We start from the raw sequence: 17,307 nt of genomic DNA on the forward strand, positions 1-17,307 counted from the left end.
CAGGATGGATTCCTCCGTAGCCATGTAAGGCAGAAGCACAAGTTGGTATATGCATCTAGAGTTTGTCTGTGATGGCTAGAGGCCCTAATGCAACCATTGTCCCTGCCTCTTCCCTGTCTCTCAAATAAATAAATAAATAAATAAATAAAATATTTAAGTTAAAATTTTATATCTTTATGACATCAACCTAGTTCTAGGTTCAAGGAAGCTCCCTTCATGACCTTGAAAGACAAAATGTGGAGACTTGTGCTGGTTTTAAGCAGATGTCAACCATCAATTCCTGTGCTTTGCATGCTTGCTGTCTATCTGGTGGCAATTTGGGAGGTAGAGCCTTGAGAAAGGAGCTTCTTTCTGGGGGCTTGGGGTGAGCTTTAGGGTTTTGTAGCCAGACTCACATTTCCGGGGTTCATCTCACTCTATTGATGGCATTTTTCAACTGGTGTTGATGAGGTAATGTCTACTCTGCTCGTGCCATGTTATAACCTGCCGCGCTGTCAGATAGCTTCCTCTCTCCCTTGAACCTCTAAGCAGAATAATAAAAGAAACCCCTTCCTGATATCAACTGTTGGGTGCTTTGTACCAATAGTAAGAAAATCAGCATAACACTTTACTTCTAATTTCTAATTGGAAGAAAACACTATGTCCTGTTCCCAGCTTCCAGGCTTTGAGCTCCTTGCTAATTGGAATGATTAAATTTCCCTCATATTTCTGCAATCTACTTTATGTCATCTTGGCTTTTAAGCTTACGTGTACACACCAGATGAGCTTAAGTGGAATTTCATGGTCTTTGGCAAAGTTTCCTAAATGATGCATGTCAAGATGAATATCCTTCCATGTGTGAGAATGCACATGTGATTGGTAAGCCAAGATTATGGAAGAAATGCAGAGAAAATGGAGGAAAGTGAAAAACACCACCTGGGTATCTGTGAGTGGATAGAGCAGCTCAGCACTCCCACAACCAGGATCAAAATTGTTGTGATTCCTTGTACATAGAGAGAAGAAATTTCACTTGGGTAGAAAATTATTTAAAAGGTAGAGGAAGGGGATTTCTCTTCTTACCACGCATCCCAAATGTTCCTTAAGACGTGAGCTGTTTTACAACACATTTAAAATTTTTTTCAGAAAAATACCAAGCATTTAGTATGATTCTATTGCACTTTAGGGAAGAAAAGCTTTCTACTACCTGCTAATATAATCGACAAACTGTCTCATAACTAATTGATAAACAGAAGATTAATATATAAAATATTTATAATCCTAATGGCCTTAATAATAGTATGGTATCATTTTTAAGAAAATATTCAAGTCACTTATGTGTGAAACGAATGTCTCATGGTAACCTATTACTTTCTGATTTGATGGTTACAATTGTCAACTATGTTAGCATATACAGTCATGTTAATATGTGTGTGCTATGAACACCATATTGATAAACTTGTACATATATATGTACATACCTATATATCATTAAGTATTTCAAAAGATCTATAGATTTAAGCAAGAGTTCTATCTCTGAACTTTGGAAGAGAATTCCTCTCTGGCCTTAAGAAAATAACATAACATTTAGGAACAAAGATGCACACTAATAACCCTGCACTGGATGCCAGGATGGAGAAGACCTCCACAGCCACCATGACCTTCCCCTTTGTGCTGTGGTACACTGGCAGGAACGTGACCCACACACTGCAAAACACGAGCATGCTGAAGGTTAGGAGCTTCGCTTCATTGTACTTGTCAGGTAGCTTTCTGGCAAAGAAAGCTATAGTGAAGCTCCCCAGGGCAAGGGAGCCAAGGAATCCCAGGACACAGTAGAAGGCAGAGACTGAGCCTTTGTTGCACACAATGATGATGCGCCCATGTTCAGAATGTGAATCTGTCTCAATAAAGGGAGGAGATGTTCCCAGCCAGACTCCACAGAGGATGAGTTGGATTACTATGCAGATGGGGATGATGAAGTTCGGTGCTCCGTTTACCAGCAACCACCTCATCCTTTTTGTTGGAGTTCTGAGCTTGAAGGCCAGAACCACAGTGATTGTTTTAGTTAAGATGGCAGAAATAGCCACAGTGAAAACCACTCCAAATGTGGTCTGCTGCAGGATGCAGGTGGCTGTGTTTGGACGACCCAGGAAGAGCAGGGAGCATAGGAAACAGAAGTCCAGGGAGATGAGAAGGATGTAGCTGAGAGTACGGTTGTTGGCCCTCACAATGGGAGTGTCATGGTGCTTCACAAATACCCCCAAAACTAGAGAGGTCAGTGCACAAAAACACAGGGCCATGCAGGCCAGAGCCATCCCCAGGGGTTCTCCAAATGCAAGAAATGTTATAATTCTTTGGAGGCAGTGGTTCTGTTCTGTGTTGGCATACTGATCTTCTGGGCACTTCAAACACTTCTCAGTATCTATTGTAGGAGGCAAAGTGTCACCAAGTCTACTTTAGTATTTCTCTTCTATACACAGGCCACTTCAAACCAATTTCATAGATAAGCTTATAATATGTACACTATTTATATAGGCAGTTGAATAGTGTGGTTGTTTGATTCAGGTGTTCCCCATAAACCTATGCATTCAGAATGGTAGATGTTCAGCTGGTAACAATTTAGGAATTGAAGCTTCCTGGTAGCAGTGTATTGTATTATAGCCACTTCCCCTTGCCAGTGTTTGGCACACCTCCTACTGCTGTTGCCTGCCTGATGTTTCCCAGGAGATGATGCCCACCTTAGGCTCATACCAATTTTCACCTGTAATCATGGACCTTCCCTTCTAGTTTGTAACCCATAATAAACTTTTTCCTCCCATTTGTGTCTTCAGACAACAGGAGACACATACAAATCCTATATAATTTAAAGGAGGTAGAAAATTATTCTGATCTGGAGAATACAACTCATGCTAACCTCTAAATGCCATCTCCTTAGGATTTTTATTTTAGTAGACGAATTTTGGAAAGACACATTTCAATACATTCTGCCTGTGGTACTTTGATTCAAGTATCCCCCATAAATCTAGGTGTTTGCTATGATCCCAGCTCATGGTGATTTAGGAATTAATGCCTCTTAGAAGCAATGTGTTATTATGGGCAGGTTTAAGGGTGGTATAGCTAGTTTCCCCTTGCCAGTGTTTGGCACAATCTCTTGTTGCTATTGTCCTCCTTATGTTGTCCATAGGGTGATCTCCACTGTCTGCTCATGCCATCATTTCCCCCTGCCATCATGGGGCTTTCCACTGAGTCTATAAGTCAAAAAGAACCCGTTTTTTTCCCCCCAATCTTTTATTGGTTGGGTGATTTCTGCCAGCAATGTGAACCTGACTGCAACAGTAATATTGGTACCAAGGAGTGGTGTCATTTACTGCAAAACTCCTGCCTGTGGGACTTTAGCCTTTTGGACCTGATTTTCAAGAGGAATGTGGAATAATATGAAACCTTGGCCTAAGAGGCACCTTGCAATCCAGCGTGATAGATTATTCTGGTCATAACTGGAAGACCGCAATACAGTAAGAATTATGGACTTTGAGACTTGGTTGGTTTGTGAAGATGAGAAATGATCTTGCTTGGACTGGGCTAGGAGCAGTTTGTGTGAGAGACTTGCTGTTATGCCACTGTCCTGAGAAATTGAGCAGGGTTGCTTTATGTAGAAATCCACTGGTGTGAGCAGAGGGATATGGCACAGAAGTGGAATCTCTGGTCTGAAACTTCTGCCCTTTAGGCTGCAATTATATGAGATCATAACATTTGAGATTGGGCCAGCTGACCTGCACTGGGGAAACAATAAGAAAGTAGACTCTTTTCAAAGGGGCTGAGTGCTCAATAAGTGTCCTGTTCTTCAAAGTCTGCTTTATTCCTTCCTAGATTAACAAATCAGCATAGTACTTGGTATTGTGGAATGTAAGAAATGCAAGAAAGAAAGGGTCATTAAATTTGCAAAGCAGTCTTGTGTTTTGGAAATGGCCATGGACAGTGTGAAGCAAGTTTGAGGGATGCAAGGAGACCCAGTAGAGCCATGAAGATGAACTGTGAATTGCAGTGGAGACCCAGTGGAAATGCCAGGACAACAAGATGGCTTCTAAGGAAAGCTGCCGGAGCTGATGAAGTTTTTCAGGACTGTGAGTAGCCTACCTGGAGGGGTGGAAATGGAAATCCAGAGGCTTGCTGGTCATCAGAATTACTGGACTTGGAGCCTTGTCATTGACTAGAGTTGTCTGACTTGGAGCTACAGAGTTTGATGTTTGCCCTGGTTGTTTTAAATCTTGTATTGGTTGAATATTTCTTTGCTGTGCCTAATGCCATCTTTTCCAGGGTGCATTTTTATTCTCTGACATTACGGGTTTGGGCGGGATTTTTTGGTATTATGGATCAGTTAAAATGTCTTGTTCTATGGGAATGTTCGAACATGATAAAGACTGGTGAAAATCATGGGGAATTTTAAAGTTGGATGAGTGCATTGTGTTTTATATCATGTATGGTGATCAGTTTATGGGGGTCGGGGGTGGATTGTGGTGATTTTATTCAAGTGTCCCCTATATACTTAGATGTTGTAAATGTTAGGTTCCCAGCTGATAGAGATTTGGGAATTAACACCTCTTGGAGTCATTGTGTTATTAGGAGCCATCTTTTGGGTATTATAGTAAGTTTCACCTTGCCAGTGTTTGGTGGATTCTTCTGTTAGTATTGTATTTCTTATGTTGGCCAGGGGAATGATGTCCACCCTCTGCTCATGCCATCATTTTCCCTGTCATCATGGAGCTTCCACTTGAGTCTGCAAAGCACAATAAACCATTTTTTCTGGAAAGCTGCTCTTGGTTGGGTGATTTCTGCCAGCAATGTGAACCTGACTGAAACACTGCCTCTACAAGCTAGAGTCCATGATAATGAATTCAAGGATGTATGTTCACTTACATGTATGTTGAGCAAGATACCTTTTCAACTTCCTCATGTTTGAGTGCACACACATGACATTATGACTTATATTGAAGTATAGGAGTTGTATTGCATATTAATTTCTATAATAATAGCATTTTACCGTTATTGAGTCTTTCTATCCATAAATATTTAATTACACAGATCAACTCTTATTATATTCTAAATTGTGTTATCTACATTTACATATAGATAAAACATATTGGTAAATTTTTGATCTTTTCATTAATTTTATTAGGTAAACAACATCTTTAAAAGTCTTTAATTTATATTTATTTATTTGAAAGAAACAGCAAAATAGGCAGATAGAAACAGAGAGAGATTGGGCACACCAGAGCCACCAGACACTGTAGATGACGTATACATGCATGTGCTGGCTTGCAGGTCTGGCTTTACGTGGGTACTGGAGAATCAAACATGGGCCCTTTGATTTGCAAGCAAGGGTCTGAACTACTAAGCAATCACTTCAGCCCATAAAACCATTTTTAAACATTATTTTTCACATGTAACATACCTATCATTTAATAAAGGGTATGATTTGAGTCACAAAACACTACTGTTTGTATACCACTAATCCATTCTATTAATTTGTATGTTGTATGAACATGTCATCTAAACAACTACAATTGAATTATTACTTTCCAATGCAACAATATATTTACCATTTTATTCCATTATTTTTCATTAGGATACACATTAAAAAATAAATATAATTTTTTTGCCCATTATACCCATCATTTTTCTTCAACTAACCACAAATTCTTCAAGTTCAAATAACCTTAATCTCTTTTGAAATGTGCTCAGTAGATGCACTTATCTCACCTGTTTCCTGCCCATCTGTGCCACCATGAATGGAATATCTGAGTTCCTTTCATTTGACAGCCTGATGCATGTGGGTACTACATGGCAGTCTTAAGGCTGTCTGTAGTCTAGAGGTCCATCCCCAAGCACCAAAATATTTATGTGCATAAAATAAAGACCTGTGTAATTATGGATTAAACATCAGGTCCATGTGGTACTGATTTTATGCCTCGGCATGTCCAGATATGTTAAGCTGATGAGGGATATTAAAATGGGTCACATTACCCACAAAAGACCCTCAGGGAGGCAGGAAGGCACTCAGGAGGCTTCCCAGAATCATGGTGGCCTCATGCCTTTTACTTCCATTCAGTCATACCTCCATTATAGACCCAGACTGTGCATGCCCAGGTGAGGAATTATTGGTTGTCAGGCACTTTAGGTGATGACCACACTCTCAAGACACCTGCCAGTGTGTTCCCTGCATAGGAAAGATTAGAAAAGGTCCTCCCTGTACTGGTCACACAGAACACCAACCCACACCCCTGAGGAGATTGTCTACCCACAGAGTATGCTGCTCAAAACCAGAAACAATTCATCTAAAAAACAATTCAAAAAGAGGATAATTTCATTCATAAACACAGATGCACCAAACAGAGGTACAACAAATTTTTGAAGCAACATATATTAAATAACAAATATGAAATTAATCCCAACCCCATAATAGTGGGGGCTTTTAACTCCCCACCATAGTCAATATGTAGTTCATCTAAACAGAAAACCCAAAAACCATATAACAAAACAATGCCATATATAAAATGATTTAACATATATGAGCACTTACTATTTTATTGAAACTTGACAGAAGGCATATCCTTCTCAAAAAGTCATGAAATTTTCTCAAAATAGGTCATATATTAGGACATATAGCATGTCTCCACAAATTCAATAGATTGGACATAACATCCTGTCTTATATCTGACTATAATGCAATGATGCAATAAATCAGAAAGAAAAGAAGACACAGAAAATACACAAAATCTAAGTGATTGAAAAACACTGTATTGAGTTATTAATCAGTCAATGAATAGATCAACAATGAAAAAATTCCTAGAACTTTATGAAAAAGAAAACATAAAACAACAATCTTATGGGACACAATGATAACGGTCCTAAGATGGAAGTTTGTACCTCTAAGTGACTTTTGCATTATGAAAGGACAGATATGTGAAAAAAGTAAATAATGAAGTGATCCATATGAAGGCAGGGATCAACATGACACCCCCTGCCTGAGTATGCAACACTGAAAGACAGAATCAAGATCAGGCCAGACATCAATAAATTGGAGATGAAAAATACAATTTAACAAGCCAATGACATAAAGAGGTGGCTCTTAGCTAGGCATGGTGGTGCACGCCTTTAATCCCAGCACTCAGGAGGCAGAGGTGGAGGTTCACCATGAATTTGAAGACACCCTGATTCTATGTAGTGAATTTTCGGTCAGCCTGGAATAGAGTGAAGCTCTACTTGTGGGAAAAAAAAGATGTGGTTCTGAAAAAAAAGAAAGTAAGGATAGAAGCTTGATAAACCTTTGGCTAAGCCGATGAAAAGTAAAATAAAGAAGAATGGGAAAAAAGATTACAGTAAAAAAGAAATGTTCTGGGTTGGAGAGATGGCTGAATGGTTAAGGCATTTGCCTACAAAACCAAAGGATTCTGCTTTGATTCTCCAGAACCCACGTAAGCCAGATGCACAAGGTGGTACATATTTCTGGAGTTAGTTGGCAGTGGCTAGGGGCCCTGGAACACCTAAACTCCCCCACCCCCCGCTGTCTGTCTCTCTCTCTAATAAAATAAAGTAGATGTTCCAATAGGGAACTATGAGATCTGTAGAATCATTAAGACATATTTGTCATGGTTTTGTTAGACAAAACTAGAATATCCAGAATACGTAAACAATTTTGGCATATATGATTTCTCAATCCAGAAGATATAAATTATCTAGGGAGAGCAATAACATATAATAAAATTTAAAAGCTAATTAAAATCCTCTCAACCAGAAAAAGTCCAAACTCACATGTTTTCACTACCAAACATGCAAAAGCACTTATAGAAGAACAAAAGCACTGCAAGTAGTTATTTCATTAAATTATAGACGAGAAAATACCACCCATCTTGAACAATAGCTTTCAGCTCAGGGATGTAGGTATGGTTCTATACACAGAAAGTGATAAACATAATACATTACACTTAAGGACTGAAATCAAATGATCTTTGCAATAGATGTAGAAAAGATTGTGAAAAAATATCAATACACCTTCATGGTTAAATCACAGGACAAGTTAGGAATTGGTGGGGAGGTATCATGTCTCAATATAACAGTGATTATCTAGAACAAATCTAAATCCTGTACCATACTAAATAAGGAATATCTTGAATTTCTACTAAGGTCTGGAATAAGGCAATGATGTCCACTTCCCACTGCTATTGAATATAGTACCTAAAGGCTTAGCGTGAGTACTGAAAAACCAGAAAGAACTATAAGGGATACAAACTGGAGAGGAAAAAGTAAAATCAGCCTCATTTGAGAATGACTTGATTCTATAATCATTAAGCCAAAATAATCCACCCAAAATCTTCTAGGGTTGATAAACTCTTAAGCAATATTGCAGGAAAAAAAAAAAAAACAGCATGGAAAAATCAGCAGTCTTCATGTGTACCAATAACAACCCATGACGAAAGAAATCAGTAAAGCAGTCCCGTTTACAATAGACAGAAAACTAAATGACATGGAATATGCTTGACCAAGGAGGTGAAGGAACTAACTATAAAATGAAAACATGGAACAACTCAAAACACAACCTGAAGAAAATGTACACACACACAAATAATGGCCCGCATTCATGGATCGGATTTTAGTATTCTGAAAGGTGTCCATCACACCAAAAGCAGGATACACATTCAATGCAATTCCAGTCAAACTTCTGACACCATGCTTCATAGAGATAGAAAAGATGACATTATCATATATGTGGAAGCACAAAAAGGTCTTGGATAGACAAAATTATCCTCACCTCAGAATATGTGCAGTACATCAAAACTGACTTCAAGAAATATAGAACCATAGTAAAATAAATAACAGCAGAGTACTGGCAAAAATAAATGAGCATAGGTCAATGAAACAGAGTTGTACAACAAAGTTCTAGAATGTACATTTACCTAATCTTTAAGAAAGAGGTTAGAGCCAGGCATGGTGGCGCACACCTCTAATCCCAGCACTTGGGAGGCAGAGGTAGGAGGATTGCCGTGAGTTCGAGGCCAACCTGAGACTCCATAGTCAAATCCAGGTCAGCACGGGCTAGAGGGAGACCTTACCTCGAAAAACAAAACAAAACAAACAAACAAAAAAAATCGGTTAGAAACACACATGGGAGAAAAGACATCATTTTCAACAAATGATGCTGGAGAAACTAGATACTGCCTTTAGGGGGACTGAATCTGGACCCTATCCTTTCATCCTCCTTGAAAATCAACTCCAGATGGTTCAACAACCTCATAGAAGTGTTGAAATGGGCTGCTGCTAGACACCCATGTTGGTGCCCCTCCCACATCCCAGCATTACCTGAGTCAAGGGTATGCCCAGTGCTGGTGCAGCCCTGGCCTGGGAGCCACTGGATAGGAAGGACAGCTGGCACAGAGGTGAATGGCCATTCATCAGCCAGTCCTGGGCAGATTGCCAACCAGGCCTGTGCGGGCAGGCTTGCCTGCAATGGGTCCACAGGATTCCTGGCAAGGCTATGAGGAAGGACTCCTGACACAAGGGGGTAAGTAGCAGTCAGGTCACTGAACAGGAAGACATTTCTCCAGCTGTAGTAAGGCTGCCTTCAGCTCTCCATGTGACCCAAGGCTTTTCATGATGAGAAATTTTGGAGTATTTCCCTCTCTGTAGAACTCATAGTCTTGGTAGTGAAGAGGCAGCTGACAATGTCAGAATCTTTCTCCAGGACTTTATAGGGCAGTCAAAGACTCTACCTGGGCAGTTGCACCATCTCACAGCTGGATGCTGGAATCCAGCAAAGCAGAGAAGATAAGCCCTGCATGAGGGCAGCCAAGCATAGAGAAAAAGCAGAATTGTGAGTCCCACAATGTGAGATGTATTTTCTAAAGTGGTGCTTGGAATGACACCATATTCTCAGTTTCCTCTTGTTTTCCTGTGTTTCTGTCAGGAACAGCCAGGATCAGTGGTGACACATTGCTCCATGGAGATCTCTGGCTGTGGCTTGGATTCTCCATTTTTCCATTTCCATAGTTCTTTCGGTGTTCCCCTGTTTGTTCTTAGCAAAGTTTTGAGTGCCATTTGGTTTCACAATAGAGTTTCTGTGACATCCTATGGTATGGAGGAGGAAGTCTCATCCATTCCCTTGCTGAGCAACATAATGGCTAACATGTTCTTTAACCCTTTGTTATAGGCTCTGTTCCTTGGCCAGATGATGTTTGAGAATCTCTTTCCCATCTGTTTCATTGGTCAACTGGTTATTCCTACTGCACATGTCACTATTTTTATACACTTTATTGGTTCAATAAAGGAATTGAAATGTACCAGCGAATGTTAAACACAGGAAGGCAGTGATCTTACTGCTTTGGATTGGGCTTGCTGTTGGCTTACTTCACAGAATGCAGTCCTCCTACATTACCAGTTGCTGCCTCTTCTCTACCCAAGTTCATGTATTCATTATCAGCTTCAGTGAAGCAAAGACTCCTGGGAAAGGATGATTTTCCAGTTGTGCCTCTTCCCCTCGGTGGTCTTCTTGTGCAACAGATCATTCCACAAGACAGTGTATGTGCACTGAGCCCTGTGCAGCTGAAACTCTGTAGATAAGTTCCCTTCACCACATCCATCTCCTGCCAAACTAAAGGTTTCTAAGAGGGGCTGAGTCCTCTGAGGTCAAAAGGGGATGGATGTGATGGGATGGAGACAGGTTCAGCTTTTTTTTTTCCCCATGGCAGTGAATAAAGGACCAAGTGCCAAAGGCCCTAATCACATTACCTGCTCTTAGAGTCTTTGGAATCTTTATCCTTAATACACAAAAGACAGAATTTTCTCCACACCAGGCTGTGCAGTTTTAACCCCACTATGGGTCTGAAAGGACCACAGATTTTCCAGCTGTTTCTAGCATTTGCCAGGTGTTATAAATGGAATGATTAGAATACCGGGTATTCTTAACTTGCCATAACCCTTTTACCTTTTCATCATGCCTTCCAGCACCCTCAAGCGAATGGGTGTTGTAATTCATCCTGCGGTAATTTGTAAATTTGTTTTCCTGTGAAGGGCATACATTGGATGTGGCAAGTGAGAGAATCTCTCAATTTTATCTCTCTCTCTCTCTGTCTGTGTGTGCGTGTGTGTGTGTTTGTGTTTAGCCATCACTGTATGCTTTGTGGTAATTTTAGTTAGGTTTTGAAATCTCTTGCTCTATTCCCTCCCCAAAAGAAAACTAATATTTGAAGAGATAGGATAGTATGGACTTCACAGGCAGATGTTCTTGATTCTAACGAATAATTTTATATCTCATATTGAAGCATAAAAAGGTATTTTCACCAGTACATACAAACTTTCCCCACTAGGGGAGATACCAAACTGAGGAGATAGTGTTAAGAGAATCTGAACTTTTCAATGATGCAAGATGAAAATTTACTGTTGCCAATGCCATGTCTGATTGGTATTTCAAAGAAATTTTCAGTGATGCAAATACGAACTGAAGAGGTAAACTTATTAAAACATTAATCTCTGATAGGTGATGTTTGCCTGTCATATTCAAAAGCCTAAATGAGGGCTGGAGAGATGGCGTAGCGGTTAAGCACTTGCCTGAGAAGCCAAAGGACCCCGGTTCAAGGCTCAATTCCCCAGGACCCACATTAGCCAGATGCACAGGGAAGCGCACACATCTGGAGTTCGTTTGCAGAGGCTGGAAGCCCTGGTGCATCCATTCCCTGTCTCTCTCTCTCTCTCTCTCTGCCTCTTTCTCTCTCTGTCTGTCACTCTCAAATAAATAAATAAAAATAATTTTTAAAAGCCTAAATGAAATATGGGAGGGCTGAAGTCAGAAGTGGGTGCAATTTAAAAGTATTATATAATACAATTAAATATAAGTTTTTTCCCACTTAAAAATAAGAGACAGGCTTTGTGGGGGTGTGCAGAATGAGTAGGACAGATCTCCCTGTTCCTGCCCCTCCCAGTTTCTAGTCCCTGTGGCCCTGATGCTCCTTTGGGGCTGCCTGGACCCCATGAGCTTGCTGTGAAAGCAGACCCCTTGCTCTGCCTTCCTGATTTAAGTGCCCTTGGGCCCCAATTCCCAGATACCCTGCTCTTAAGTGATTCCCTGGAGCTGGTTGGTTCCCTTCCTGCTGGCCTAGGGCTGCCTGGACCCTGTGCACTTGCTGCTGAAGCAGGCCCCTTGCTCCACGTTCCTGATTGAATGGCCCCTGAGTCCCCAACTTCTGGATCCCCTTCTCCAGAGTTTGCACATGTGCAGTGAGTAAGCCAGAGCTCCTGGTTGGTTTCCCACCTAGCACGTCCCTGGTCCAGGTACTCCTGCTCTGCCTTGGGGTGGCCAGGTCCCTGTGTGTGGGCTGCAACAATAGGCCTTTTGCTCTGGTTTCCTGATTGACTGCCCCTGTGTACCTAAATCCCTATTCTCCTGAGTCACAGGGTACATCAGCTACTATAGGAGCTGTACTCTTGCCTTTACAACTCCAACTTCCCAGCTCTTGGTTTCCCAATACCTGATCCTCATGTGCTAAAGAGTTCATGCAGGTGCAGTTATTATGCCAGAGCTCTCAGTTCCCCACCTCCCAGCTCCCCAGGACCTTAAATGTACCTGCAGTCTGCATGTCTGCAGTGGCAATCATTACAACCTGATCACACAGCAATCTGGTCACACTGAGAGCAGAACGCCCTCTGAGGACTACAAGGACAAGCACTTGCTTCTCCCTCGGTAGAATAAAATGCTTTCCTCAAGATTGTACACCACGGTGCAAAAAAGAAAAAAAAAAAAAACAATGAAAATGAAAGTCAAAAAGCTGAGAGACCTTCCCCAAGCATGCCTAATCCCAGAATGGAATCCAACGAAATCAACAGAAATTCAATCCCAAAATGAAAAACACGGCAACCAATGTTTCCCTGATCAAAAGAATTCCTAGACTGTAAGCAAACCATCAAAATATCAATAATTGCATCAAAGAAATTGAGCAGAATTGCCTCTTAGAGCACTCAGCTTTTGACAAGATGCTTCACTTAATTGGAGAAAACATTAGAGGCTTTAAAAGAGATATAAATAAAATTGAAGGTGAGGCATCAAATGGAAGATCTCAACAACCAATTGATTAAGCTTAATAAAGACTTGATCAAATGCAAGAAGGAATTCCAGAAAGCATCAGGAAAAGCAAAACTCAAATGAAATCATACCTCAAAAAAGATGAACGTAATGCAAAATACCACAACAGAACATGAAAATAAAATAGACTCTATAAAAACCTCTCTAGAACCCCTCAGTAACACAGTAACTCATGTGGAAGACAGAACCTCTGACCTGGAAGATAAAAGAGAAGAAATTGATCAAGAGGCAAGCAACATTGCTAAGTTCAAAAAGTCATATGTACAAGGGAACTGTGGGATACCCCAAAGTGACAAAACATCAAGGTCATGGGCATACCAGGAGGAGAGGAAATCCACTAGAGTGATGGAGAACATAGTCAACAAAACTATTGAAGAAAACTTTCCCAAACTCTCAAAAAAGAGGCCTATCCATAAACAAGAAGCCCACAGAACACCAAACAGACAGGATCAAAGAAAAAAGAAAACCTCTCCAAGACACAACATAGTTAAAACTCAACAATGAAAGCAAAGAGAGAGTGCTAAAAGCAGCAAGAAACAACTCACTACATGCAAAGGCAAGCCCATCAGAATTGCTTCAGATTTCTCAGTGGAAACCCTGAAAGCCAGGAGGGCCTAGAATGGAATGCTTCAAAGTATAAAACACAAGGGCATCCAAGCCAAACTACTATGCCCAGCAAAAGTATCCCTCATAATAGATGGAGCAAGGAAAACTTTCTATGAAAAAAGCCAACTATATAATTACATGTACACAAAACCAAACTGACAGAGAATTCTGGAATACTCCATACAGAAGAGTCAAACAACAAATATCAAGAGCACACATGAAGATCACAATCATCAAAACTAGACCAGGCTCAAAAAAGTACAAAACACTAGAAAGCACCACACCCCATTAAGCCCACCATCATGTCAGGGATTAAATCGAACCTCACAGTTACAATGTCAAATATCATTGCTATTATCTCTCCCATATAAAGAAACAAGTTAACAAGGTATATCAATACGCAGTTGATAAAGATTAATGAGAGCCACTGGCCCAGGTCCCCGTAGAGGACATAGAGCTACCAACAGACCCAGGTATTCTCTCACTGGGAATTTATTCTAAATGTTCAATGCATCACTACAGAGCTATTTGCTCAATGATGTTTTCTAGCTGCCAACGTCATAACGAAGAAATGGAATCAAACAAATGCCCATAATTGGATTAATAGATAACAAAGTTGAGATACAATTACACAGTGGAATTCTACTCAGCAGTAAGAAAACAATGATACAATGAAATTTGTAGAAAATTGGACAGACTTGGAACTGACCATATTCAGTGAACTCACACAATCACAGAAAGACAAAGAGTGCATGGTCTCATTTATCCGGACTGGAACTGCTCAAGTTGCAGACATACATGATAGGCAACTTAAGACACAGACAATAGGGATGAAAGGTTTTCAAGGAGGGGAGAGGCAGGGAGGAAAAACAAACACAAACTAAGTCTAAAATGAACTGGTACCAAAGAAACATTTATCCTTGGAGATAGACTAAAAGGTATGAGCCTCAAAAGGAGTAAGGGAGGAGCACCTGAAAAGTAGGTCCCTGAAGAGGGTGGGATGAAGCCTAAGCTTAAAAGAATTTTATTTTTTGCCTCTGGCTGCAACACCCATCTCCAGAAATTGGTCATAACACACCTTGAGTTGTTGATTGGAGAGATATATGAAGTCTCCAAATCAAGATAGCTTTCTGGCAAAGACATGATTACCTGCCTGAGGTAAAAGGTAAGACACTATTGCTGAAGACACCATATGTTGCCAACACAGAGCATGGAGAGACCTGGCTGGAAACTGGAAGAAATTCAGTCCTCACAGAGTCAGCCTATGTAGTGCTAAAAGGAGCTAAATGAGCCACTGGCCAACAACAATCAGGGCAACCAGAAGTCTAAGTTACTCAGAAGTAAACACCCTGACAGGATGTACATGCCAGTACAATGGTGGCACATAGCCTTGGTATGTAATCCATAGCTTTCTAATTGGTAAAGTGATTGGCTCAGTGTAAAGGAACCCATATCTGGAATTTCATACCAGATCAGAATCCTATGGAGACAAAGATTATGCTCTCCAGTGTCCAGTTCTCACTAGTCTTTGGCTAAAAGAGGTGTTATATACATCACATTTTCTCTAAATTAATACTATTTTTTCCATTTAAAGTATTCTGGCTTCAATCTCCTTTAGAGCTTCTGATAAACTATCCCTTGCACTTCAGCCAAGCTACTAATGATACCACAGAGAAACTGTGGAAATGAGCATGAGTGCTGCTTCTCATGCTAAACCTGATACTCAGCACCAGGAAGAAGGAGACAGACCCTCAGGATACTCATCATCTACCAAAGCAGAGATTCAGAGCCTCATAAGGGCTCATCACTAAAGTAGACTTAAAACTCATCCACAACAGCTCAGGGAATTTGAAGAGGGAGCAGAAAGATTGTAAGAGCCACAGGTTGAGACTTCATGCCAGAGGCATTCCCTGCCCACTAAAAAATTACCTGACTGCTACTCCCACAATGCATAAACCATAACTCCATAGGTAATATCTGCAACACCACTGAGGAGGGTCCCCATAGGAATGGGGACACAAATGAGGTATAAAGGGTACCAACACAAGATGCATCCATATGAAATATGTTGTTTATAATTACTCAATTAAAAAGAGGGAGGAAGAGATGGTTCAGCAGGTAATGTGTTTGCCTGTAAAGTCTAACAACCAGGAGTTTGATTCCCCAGTACCCACATAATGCCAGATTCACAAAGTGACATATGAATCTGGAGTTTATTTGCAGTGGTTATAGACTCTGATGTTCCCATTCTTGCTTTATTCTCTCTCTGCTGTGGGTAGTGGAACCCATCCTTAATCCCAGCACACAGAATGTATATACAAAGATCACTGAGAGTTGAAGCCTAGCCTGAGATTACATACTGAATTCTAGGTCAGCTTGGGTTAGAGCGAGTCCCTAACTAAAAGATGGAGAGAGAAAGAAAAAAAAAAAAAGAAATCTAAAAGTAGATTTACAATTTCACACAGCTATTCTTGTGGGCATGCACCTGAAAGACTCTAGACTTTACAGTAGACACTATATTTTTTTTATAAACTGCAGTAAGCATAGGTAATGTTGTAAGAAAGCTTGGAGAGAGGATCAGCTTGGATGCATTAGAGGAGAGGATAGTCACCAGTGAAGTCAAGGAAAAGAATAAACAAGGTGAAAGTGTTGGCAGGGGTGTGGGGTAACGGAAGAAGGGAACAGAAGAGATACACAAAAGTAATGGTGGCATAAGTCAGCATCATAGAAACTTTTTAGTTTAGCAAATTAAATGATATAACTGTCTTAATAAGAGAGAGGGGCATTGTCTGGGCAGAAGTATCTTATAAGGGTGGAAGAGGTTTGAACCTAAGACAATGGGCTGTTGCTGTTAAATACCGTGCCCTAATTGAGTTACCCCGCTTGTCACAGAGGCCCATAAATTCCCCCAAACAATGCATAATATGGTAGATATACTGGGGCTTACACCAGATCTAAATTGCAATACCCTGCTCCTGATAACTAAAAAATTACCCACTAAAACATTACCTGACTGCTACTCCCACAATGCATAAACCATAACTCCATAGGTAATACCTGCAACACCACTGAGGAGGGTGCCCATAGGAATGGGAAAACAAATGAGGTAAAAAGGGTACCAACACAAGATGCATCCATATGAAATATGTTGTTAATAATTACTTGATAAAATAGAGGGAGAGAAATATGAAGACTGAAAAGATGGTTCAGTAGGTAATGTTCCTGATAACAGTACAGTCTGTGGTCACAGCACATGGAGATATCATGCTGGAAGTGAGGTAGAAGCCATATTTCTGCTGGGTAAAACTCATAATGTCGACAATTGCTATATGAGGTGCTGATTGGGGTTAATGGCCTCCAATAGTATGAACAAGCAGTGGATCCTACACTTCAAAATCAACCTACAAGGCAAGATGTACACAATGGGACATTAATGGTACAGAGGAAATGGACATAATTAATTTCTCTCTAATTTGATATCATGCCTACTTAGGAGGATGGAAGTAATTTGTACCTGGTATAAATACCAAATAGGAAGCCTATGACCTTGAATTAATAGACCCCAGAACGAAGTTTCCAAAGGTGTTTTTTTTTTTTTT

The 17,307-nt window shown here is 40.4% G+C and overlaps 1 protein-coding gene across 1 annotated transcript in view; it reads right to left on the bottom strand.

Moving 5' to 3' along the window:
• Positions 1–1,493: 1,493 nt before the first annotated feature.
• The window catches only part of LOC105943610 (vomeronasal type-2 receptor 116-like), a 28,809-nt gene continuing 12,995 nt past the window's right edge, over positions 1,494–17,307 (bottom strand). Inside the window, 1 exon segment of the mRNA XM_045130573.1 lies at positions 1,494–2,398. Coding sequence (XP_044986508.1) covers positions 1,494–2,398 — 905 coding nt within the window.

Source organism: Jaculus jaculus, chromosome 12 (assembly GCF_020740685.1).
Source record: "Jaculus jaculus isolate mJacJac1 chromosome 12, mJacJac1.mat.Y.cur, whole genome shotgun sequence".
In the NCBI taxonomy this organism is placed as follows: Eukaryota; Metazoa; Chordata; class Mammalia; order Rodentia; family Dipodidae; genus Jaculus; species Jaculus jaculus.